The sequence below is a fragment of the Musca autumnalis genome, unplaced genomic scaffold, assembly GCF_047663935.1.
Source record: "Musca autumnalis isolate F117 unplaced genomic scaffold, ASM4766393v1 scaffold_4, whole genome shotgun sequence".
NCBI lineage: Eukaryota > Metazoa > Arthropoda > Insecta > Diptera > Muscidae > Musca > Musca autumnalis.
Window position 1 is genome coordinate 180,050,866 of NW_027411977.1, and position 10,304 is coordinate 180,061,169.

The 10,304-nt window shown below is 33.2% G+C and overlaps 1 protein-coding gene across 1 annotated transcript; it reads right to left on the minus strand.

Moving 5' to 3' along the window:
• Nucleotides 1–5,388: 5,388 nt before the first annotated feature.
• On the minus strand, nt 5,389–9,485 carry LOC141403172 (aminopeptidase N-like). The gene is made up of 2 exons (XM_073985346.1): nt 9,460–9,485; nt 5,389–7,942 (listed from the first exon to the last, which is right to left on the minus strand). The coding sequence occupies exons 1-2, from the start codon at nt 9,483–9,485 to the stop codon at nt 5,389–5,391; spliced, it is 2,580 nt and encodes an 859-aa protein (XP_073841447.1).
• Nucleotides 9,486–10,304: the final 819 nt, after the last annotated feature.

A 10,304-nucleotide genomic window follows, 5' to 3' on the forward strand; every position in this document is an offset into this window, starting at 1 on the left:
CCTCCCACACACAATTTCGGATAAGTTCACTTTAAGACCTAATATCGAATAACTTTGATTTTTGTTGAATCAACTTGCATTCGCTGCCTCATTTACGATGGTAAAAGTATTTTTTAGGGGCAAGTCCATACTTCTTGAGCAAACAGCCCGAAGAGTGTAAAAACCCCCTGTGGCACCAATATACACAGGCTGAGGGTATATCTCTGTCGGCAAAGCCGACGGATACTTTTTTACTTGTTTTGTATTGTATTTAATTTCTTTTTTTTCGCATCTGTATTAACTTTTCAAATTCGCCGTAGGGCGATCGTTTTTCATTTTGTTTTTTTTTTTTTTTTTTTCTTATGTATTATGCTGCGATCAATTCGAAATGATATCTGATCTTATTTATCAAAAATTTTTCCATAATCGTGGTTTTATTTAAACAAAACTTAAAAAGGTTCCTTCCCGAATTGGTATGTTTTCTAAAAATTTTTATAAAACCAAAAATTGCAGGAAGTCGCAGTTAAAAACTTAAGACGTAATTCTAGACAAGATGTATAAATATTGAAGCAAACAATCGAAGCAAAAATCTATGGATTTCGATACTGGCACCCTATTTTAATTGCAACGATGACTAAATACAACATTTTAGCCATTTCGGTGTGGCAATGAGGCTAAAACTTTCAAAATACCGAAAATCGGGAGGTACCGTTCTATGACGGCTACATAAAAACGTGGACCCTTATAGCCTTCTTTCAGTACAAAACATCCTAGGAGAAATAGAAACTTTTATACCAAATTACAAAGCTCTATCTTGATTTCAACAGACGGGCGGATATGACTATTTCGACTTAGAAAGTTATGCTCATCAAGAAATATATACTTTATAGGGCCTTCGACGAATATTTGGATGTGTTACAATGATATGAAGAATATTCAGATTTTGTTTTATTTTATTTTCGACTTTGTTTTTTATTTGACTTCAAAAACTGCTAACATTTTTGAAGTAACAATTTTTTATTTAAATGTTTATGAAATAAGTTTTATTTGTATGAAGATTTGGTAATAATTTTTAAATAAATTTAACTGAAAAACGACACAAGTGTACACGTGTTTTCCCTGTTCCTCCTTTCTTTTCCAAAGACAACAACATAAGTAAGAATGTGTCATTTTTTGAAAAAATATATATATAATAAAAAGAAAACGCAAAGATGCGTTTAAAAAATTTATACAGAACACATTTATAAAAAAATCGAAAACAACTTTATTCCCAACGATTGCTTTTTTCATGGTCTATGAATATTAGGGTTATGACTTTTTTACAACCTCGTATCCCTGTATGATATTTTGGTGAGTTTTTGTCAATGATTGCATAAAATGTGAATTATAAAGTGATTCGATAAGAAAAAGCTTCCGCACAAAAAGCTTTTGAAGTTTTTATTTTTCAGAATTTTTGACAATTTTTTGAGGCATGGGGACACACGAAATAACCAAAATGACATAACCGTTTGTTTCTCACTAGTTTTATCATCGCATTATAACATATATATCATTTAATATTATATATAACTTTATTTCATATATCGTCTGCTCCGTCGGAAAAGGTCGTAAATCCAATTTTTTTGGAAATCGCGTTTTTTTACAGGATGATAGTACAAGTCAAAACACGTTGTATGATACAAAGAAAGTGGTAGTATGTCGCGTTTTTCTATACGTTTTGCCCTTGTCGGAAAAGGTCGTAAGTCCACAAAACGTACAAATTTGAGTACGAAAAGGTCGTAAGTCCACAGGAAAAGGTATAATTTAAAAGAATACTACAGCTAATGTAGTTCAGATATAATGTTTAACGTCATCCATGGTTGGGGAACAATGTAAAGAACTAGCCTACACCTTTGGATGATTATCGGATGATATTTGGCGGAGCCTGTGGACCAAACTTTTGAACAAAAATGTGATAATTTCTATATTGCAACGAAAATTTACATTTGAAATCTATTTTCCCCTATAAGCGAACTGATTATGAAAGATGGACTTCTGGCCTTTTCATTGATACAAATTGGGATGCTGTATGTGATCAAATACCTCATGTATTGAAAAATTTGTAAAAAAAATCAAAATTTTTACTGTTTTTTCTGTCGTATATCTTACTTAACTTTATCAACTGGTCGCATAACGAGATTAGTTTGTATTCTGAATTCGATAAAGTAATACCTTCTATCGGACGGGTAAGTGCAATGTTTATATTATTAAATGATTCTAAAATAATAGTTGATTGAAATGTTATTAAACTAAGAGGACATCATGGTTTTTGCTAACAAAGAGCAGTATGAATTTGGAATGAAATTAGACGATGGTGTCATGGGTCTAGTTCCATATGGTTTTAACGGTTATTCTGGAAGCACTGATGATAAACTTCCTAAACGTAGGAAGACATTACATGCTGAAGATTCTACATGGTTTGCAGATAAAAACAAAAGATGCAGTGAGTTGGGGAGAAATACTTGGGAAGACAAAAGAGGACACTACACGCAGAGAAAAAAATATGTTTGATTCAACAATATTCCAAGAGCAAAATATGTATTGTTAACATGTTGTTGGATTCCTTATGTGGTATTGTGAATCCAACAATCGTTTTTGTTAAATCCAAAAATAGTTTGTGTCAACTGAACAATATTTCTCTCTTTTCTTCGAAAATTTTTTTCTCTTCTCTCGCTATTCGATGCCGTGTTGAAAAAACAATTTTGGTGAGTTGTGGTGTTTATATGACATGCTGCCTTTATCTTTGTTTTTGTGTGTATGTATACCAACAATGAGACTCTTGTTTTTATTTGTTTCTGTTTTGTTTCATTATTCTTCTTTATTTTATTCTTCTTTCCTTTTCATGTTTGTTATGGTGTTTAATTATTCCTTATGTTGTGGTGGCTGCTTGTGGCTTTTTGTTTGTCTTTGTTGTCAGCTAAAGTAGCAAACCATGTATTGCGTTCATCAATGCTCGTAATATTATACGCGATATTTATATCAAAGATGTGTGGAAAGTGTATATGAGAAGTATATACACTCAAATCAAAAAATTTAGTATCTGGTTTTCAGGGCTGACAATATGTTTTGTAAAGAAATTAGATTATGATTGTTCCTACAATCGGTATTGTTAACGATTTTTACAATATTGCGGAAATTCGAAAGTTGTTTTTGTTTTCTATGTTCGGAACAAAAGATGGTATTTTTGGATTTGGATTACAATGTTTGTACAAAACAAACACATTTTTGGAACCAAAATAGATATTTTTGTTCCAACAAAACCGAAAAATATTTTTTCTCTGCGTGTATTTGGGATTATAATGTAGCTAAGAAACCACGTACATTAACGAAATTAATCATGAAATTTAATTGAAGGAAAAGGTCGTGAGGCAAAAATACAAGGTTATAAGTACAACATGTCATGTTTATATTAAATATTAGCCGAACCGGTCCACGTTGCTGGCCCTTGAAACAGTTTATGTTACCTTTTCTTATGTCAATTATATTTTTTTGCATCGCAATTAGTTGGGATATGCAAGTGACTATGAATAACAAGTAAGAACGTCGTTAAATTCGGTAGACAAACCTTCAAAAAACCGAAATTCGGGAGGCACCGTTCTATGGGGTTATATGACGGCGTGGACCTATATAGACAAATTTATGGGAGAATGTTTTATACCCGAAACGAAGAATAAATACCAAATTTCAGCCATTTCGGAGGAATATTGAGGCCACACCTTCAAAATACCGGAAATCGGGAGGTACCATTCTATGGGGGCTATATGAAGGCGTCAATACCAAACATCTATACCAAATCACGAAGATCTATCTTAAAAATTGCGAGCTGTATCTTAATTTCAATAGACGGGTCATGGTATACCGACTTAGAATTTTACTCTGGTCAGGTCTTATAGCTAAAATATGTACCCAGGATTGGGGAAACGGAATCGTTCGTAAGTTTTATATATATAGCGCATTTAAAAAAATAGGGCAGAGGTGTAACCCGCTCCTCCGAAATTCAGCAAAATATATATAACCTACTTCCACCAAGAGACATCCCTGTGCATAATCTGAAAAAAGAATAAGTATTTAGGGTAGGAGATTCAACAACCATTGCCTCGCAAATTAATTTTCTGATCGATACTTTCATAACTTTTGCAAAAAAGCGTTTTTTTCTTAAAAATAGGGCCTGCCCCCGCCACCTCCGAAATTCAAAAACTATAAAGCCTATTTTCATCTGGTTTGTTCCTTGTATATTCTCTGAAATTTTTGAGTCTATGCGGAACATACAAACATACACACATTGTCTTTTATATATAAAAGTTCACACAAAAGTTTTGGTCCATTAAACCCGCTAATAATTATCTCATCACCATGTTAAATTGCAAGCTTATTCTTTGTCTTAAACCCAAATCATTCTTAAAATTTCGCTCCGATCGGAATATTACTGCGATCTACAGGACAGCTACAAAGTCGGGTAAAAATTGTGGGTTTCGTCCATTTCACACCTTTCGATCATAACCAACATCTAATGGGGTCACTTCTGGTCGGAACCCGACCTCTCCACAAAATTTCGTGACAATCGGTCCAAAATTGAGACCTGGAGTTTTATTACAATTGTTAATGGATGGACGGACATACATAGCTAGATCGCTTTATCTCGTCAAGATATGAAAAAATTGCAAGGGGAGGGGGTCTACGACGAACACTTCGCGATGTTACACGAATATTGGACAAAACAAACTTATAGTACATTTTCCACATTGTTTTGTAAAGTATAAATATTTTATTTTAAAAACCTCCGTAAATTGTAGGAAAAGGTCGTAAGTCCCTACAAAAATACAAAACTGTACAAGGAAAAGGTCGTAAGTCCAAAGACATCCAATTATCTCCCAAACGCGACGGAATTTTATCAAACAAAGTACAGGTATTGAAGCGGAATAAATAAACGAAAATTTCTGCTTTTACCTTGTTTTTTCTTTCTCCTGAAAAATTTATTGAGGGAGACTTACGACCTTTTCCGACGGAGCAGACGATATAATAAAAATTAAAAAAGGTTTGTTATTAGAAAAAATATTGTTTTCGCTCTCCCGAAAATTTTGATTTTTAGACTTTTATTGTCATGTTTGAAAACCACAGAAATATACGTTCATGAAACTTCATTTACAACAGACATGTGAAGCAATGATCATACTCAAGTGAGTTTTATTTATTTTAGTGCGCACTACATTAATAAGAGTTTTGAACTAAAGGTAGCACTTTTAGGAGTAACAGAATAAAATAAAAGTATACCCACATGGAGCGTTCAAAATGTTCGCTCTTTTGTCCACACTAGTAGTAGTACACAAAAAATTTCCGGGAAAAAATAATACAATTTTAAAGTTTCTTTTCTTAATTAACATGTATTTTATTAATATCGTCATTAGCCATCATAGTCTCCTTACTTGTGCTAAGTTGTTTACTATTTTTTATAAATGAAGTTATCTCGGCAAGATGTCGCTGTGTCCAATGACGTTTTTGATTTATTTCATCGATTATACTTAGTTTATGCTTAATATTTTCTCCGTCAAATAACTCGTGATGTGTGCTCACAAAATCGCTTATTTTTGTTAAATCATCAGGGTGGTGAGCAAATGTGGTCACAACATACAATAAATGGGATGCAGCGAAATCAGTTTTTATTTTGGAAATATTTTCAATTAAATACTGCAACGCTACAAATGTACCTGTTGGTTTACTTGCTAACGATTCAAAAGCTATTTGGCTAAACATCGGCATTTTAAAACCTCCGCTGAAGGCAATATCCATGAAATGTCTTAAAATTGTTGTATTTTGAGTGCAAGCTAAGGATGTGAGGATAATTGCGTCCTGCTGATCATTGTCATTGAAATAATCCCATAGAAAATTCCAATCGTTTTCATCTCCGTATTGCAAGGCGACACACAGTGAAGTTTTTTTCCAATCTTTAGGAATGGATTTTTCTTCGTCGGTATTTATGGTGGATTTCCATTGTGTAAAATATGTTATTGCGGTGTGAAGACATTCTTCTAAGCCTATAAAACAGGCATATTCTTTTGTCAAATATTTCAGATCATTAATTTGTATCTCCTTGCTAGAGGTAATAGTCGACACATTTAATTCGTTTACATAGAAATAAAGTGGTTGCAAGAAAAATCGCATATATTCCATAACTGCACAACGGTGTTCAGGCCATTGAGCAAGTAATTGAAGATCAGCAAAAATGGTTTTAAACCAAATTAGCCATGGCAAAACTTCACTTTCTCTACGCAGATATTCAAATAGGTCGAGAGCAATCGAGTAGCCATGGTGACACAAACGGGCAAAGTAGAAAACATCACTAATCAATTGAATGCGATTTATAAGAGGAATTGCTTCAAAGTTATCATGTTTCAAGAAATTCGCTATTAATTGCCAATTGTGCACGTCATAGTTAACTCTGTAGAGTCCCATTGCTTGAACGTTGAAGATAACCCACTCATTATCCATTGTCAGATTACTTAGTTGTAGCGTTACACTTTTGCCGGTTTCATCACATTCCATCCAAGCTTTCGTTGTGGTGTTATGGAAATTCAGTTCCTTGGCGGTGGTGTATGTCAAGGGTATCCACCAACATTTTGTGATGTTCGAGTCTTGCGAAGATATTTGTTGATTAATTGACAGTTTTCCTGTAGTAATATTACGCATAATAATCACCAAAGGGGTTTCAGATTGTGAGATCCATGAATCCATAAACGTTTTCATATTGTGCCCATGTTTAAATAAATCATATTTTTGTGCTGCTGATGCCAAATCCGTCCATAAGTCATCGGCTTCAGCACTGTTGAATTTGTGTTTTGCCAAAAACGTTTTAATACCTTCAAAAAATGCTTCCGATCCCATAAACAAATGTAGCATTCGTATAACAAATGAAGCTTTATTGTAAGTTATACTATCAAATTGGTGAAGAATTTCAGAAGCAGTTGTCACGATGTTTGATATTGGATGGCTGTTTAGTACGTCATCGTATTGAAAAATATTTTTAGCATTCTCAATAGAATTTTCTATGCTGGATCCTCGACCGGGTAAAATGTAATCCACACCTAAACTACTTAAATAAGTTGCAAAACCTTCTTTTAGCCAAACATCATTCCACCATTTCATTGAAACCAGATTACCAAACCATTGGTGGGCAAATTCGTGACTCATAACAGTGGCAGTAATGGTTTTAGACCATTCAAAAAAATCATCTTGTGTACACAGCAATTTTGATTCCTTGAATATAATAAGACCCCAATTTTCCATAGCACCACTACCATATTGTGGTATGGCTATAATGTCGATTTTAGGCAAAGGGAAAGGTATGCCAAAAAGTTTCTCGTAGTATCTCAACAGTTTGGGGGCAATGTCCAAAGCGTAGGAACTTTGTTCTATGTATTGAGGTCTTGTCCATGTGCGAAATACCACGTCCGAGTCATTAGCTTTGTATTCTTTGAAGATAAAATCATTGATGCTAAATGCCACCAAATAGGTGGATATGGGAAGAGATTTCTTGAATATACTCCATACGTAACCATTGAATTTATTAAGTGGCATCTGCATTTTCAAAGGCATATTACTTAGAGCATTCAGCGATTTATTATGACCAAGCCATATTTTGAATTTTGCTTTATATTCAGGTTCATCAAAACATGGAAATGCTGAACGTGCATAGATTGGTTCAAACTCTGTAAAAGATATCCAATGGGTCTTATTTGTCTCATTATCCACATAGGAGTTGTAAAAATATCCCGTTGAATCTTTGTTCAAATTTCCTGAAAAACTCAGAGACAATTTATATTTCCTATTCTTGAGTAATCTGGAGGCAAAGTGAATAACAAAGAAATCATATTCCGTTATTGTTTCCACACGATCGGCAAAAAAGACACTGCTTTCATTAGTAGAAACACTGGATAAATGTATATTAGAATCATTTACGATTAAATTTCGAGCATGTAATGTAATATTTTTGGTATTCTCAAGCACTTTCAAATTAATGAAGACACTTCCATGAAATTTCAAATTGTCTGCACTCTCCAAGTGCGTTATGATTTTCAATGTATAATTTTCTGGTTTTATAGTCCGTGGTAAACGGTAGTTGGTTGCTTCAATTTTCCAAAATCCACTAATCAAGAAGATCACCAGAACCGCGATAAAATATCTAAATTCCATTACATTAATTTGCAATGATTTCAATTAATTCGAGCTTAAAACCACACCGGTCTTCTTAATTAAATTCACAAACTGTTTCAATGAATTCAATTTTTAAATTTATTTATCTCCGTCTGTACAAAGCTGCTAAATAACAAAAACATTGACCCAAAGTTCGTTTTGTTTGTATTGTTTTGCAATTTGCCGGCAAATCAAAGGTGATAAGAAAGTTGTCCTCTCCGAATTCGCATAGAATTCAAAAGTGCAAGAAATATGTATAATAACACAGTGCAACAGATAACAATAAAAACAATTCATGGTATAATTTTTTGAAAGACCATGTGAAGTCTAAATACCGCTGCTTCGAGTTCGCTTGGTTAGGATGCAATTCGATTTTATAGTCAAATCTCAACCTGACTAAAATGAGTTTTTATACCAATGAGCAAATGAGCAAAATAGGAAAAGAGAACATTTAAGGTAGAATTAATATTTATGCCCAGTTTGTCGAAGACGATTCGAATTCAAATTCATTCGAAATACTACCAAGCTCCTCTTATTTGAGACAATTTTTTTAGTGAAAACAAAAATGAATCAAATATTTTTCAAAAAACAGAAGTTTGGTGTTAGTTCGAACGAATTAAAATTCGAATCGTCTTAGTGAAACAGACCATTAACTTTTATTGATGTTTCATTACTTATTTCAACATTTTTTAAAAAAAAAGTAAGCCAAGGCTACAGTCGGACGGGCCGACCATGTGATACCCTACACCTTACCACTGGGAATTAGCTTTCCATAAATCAAAAAAATATAAGTTTATTTGTTCCAAAAAGATATGGAACAAATAAACTTATTGTAGGGAATAACTTTGTGGATTCTGGTACCGTATCACACCAAGCTTAAATAATAACATAATAATTGTTTCACAAACATCACAGAAGGGAAAAATAGGACTTCTTTTATATCAATGAGTGAGTGTACCACGATTCATGTTCGCTCAATGATAGGGGACCCACAGCTTATCATCGAGTCCGAAAGGCGTGTCCTAAAACACCACTTGTAGAGATGTTTTACATGGCTGAAATACTCAGCAAATTTCACCAACATTTTTGAAGGGTATTTTGCCTCCGTTGAAAATTTGATGTTACATGTCTGGGGAATCGTATTGAAAAAAGGTGGCGACCCATGCTGCAATGTACATATGAGTAAATCCTGCGTGACGAACGCTACATTTGTACGCGTTTTCGGGTATAAATATTAAAATTTTTTGAACTTACCAGATAGATTCATTGAATCTATACATGGTATTTAATAGAATTTGAGAGCACTTTCGAATGCTTTAAAAAAAATTTAACAAGTATAATTAGCGGAATAAATTGATTATAAGTTATTGTGACGCACGCTACAAAAAGTGGAAGTAGCTTCCGACGTTGTGGTATGTTTTCATAATTTTTTAGCAAATTTTGCATAATAAAACACACAAAACGAAAAGTTTAAAAGAAAGTTGACTATAAGGGAATTATAAAACAATTAATTTTTAGGCAAACAATTTTGTATTTTTTTTCAAAATCAGCGAACCTTATGTGACGCACGCTACGTGATGCACGCTACATTTTTTCCAGTATATTGTAAATAAAAACCAGTGTATTTTTTTAACGAAACAATGTATATTTCTTGTAAATAACGTTATTTAAGTCATATTTTATGTTCATAAATAAGTTTATCAATGCGTAAATATTTATAAATAAATTTTATGTTTTAATGAATCTGACGTTAGTGCGATTTCGAGCACATTTTCGTTATATGACGAAAAATAATGTTTGCTTTTAATTCCGGGAATGCTCTTAACCCATCCCTCCGAAAGAATTCCAGCTGATTTGAAAATGATCTGAAAATGAAAAAACCATTTACATTCATTTTTGCCAATTTAAAAAAATCATGGGCATTATTAAGAACAAAATTCTGAGCTTTCACCATTTGCCAAATTTTTTTCTTTACGACAGCTTCCGTCTACTGCACCCTTTCGGTGAGCAGTTGTAAAAAATTACACTCAAATTCTTCTTTGAAAAAGGGTATACTACTTAAAATGAACTTGCTTTTAAATTGACTTGCACATCTTCAG

Excerpts from the sequence above, each read along its gene's own strand:
- LOC141403172 (XM_073985346.1), bottom strand. The coding sequence starts at position 9,485 with ATGTATAGATTCAATGAATCTATCTG. Across the intron at positions 7,943-9,459 it reads AGATTCAATGAATCTATCTG|TGTTTCTACTAATGAAAGCA; the intron begins GTAAGTTCAAAA and ends ACATTTATCCAG.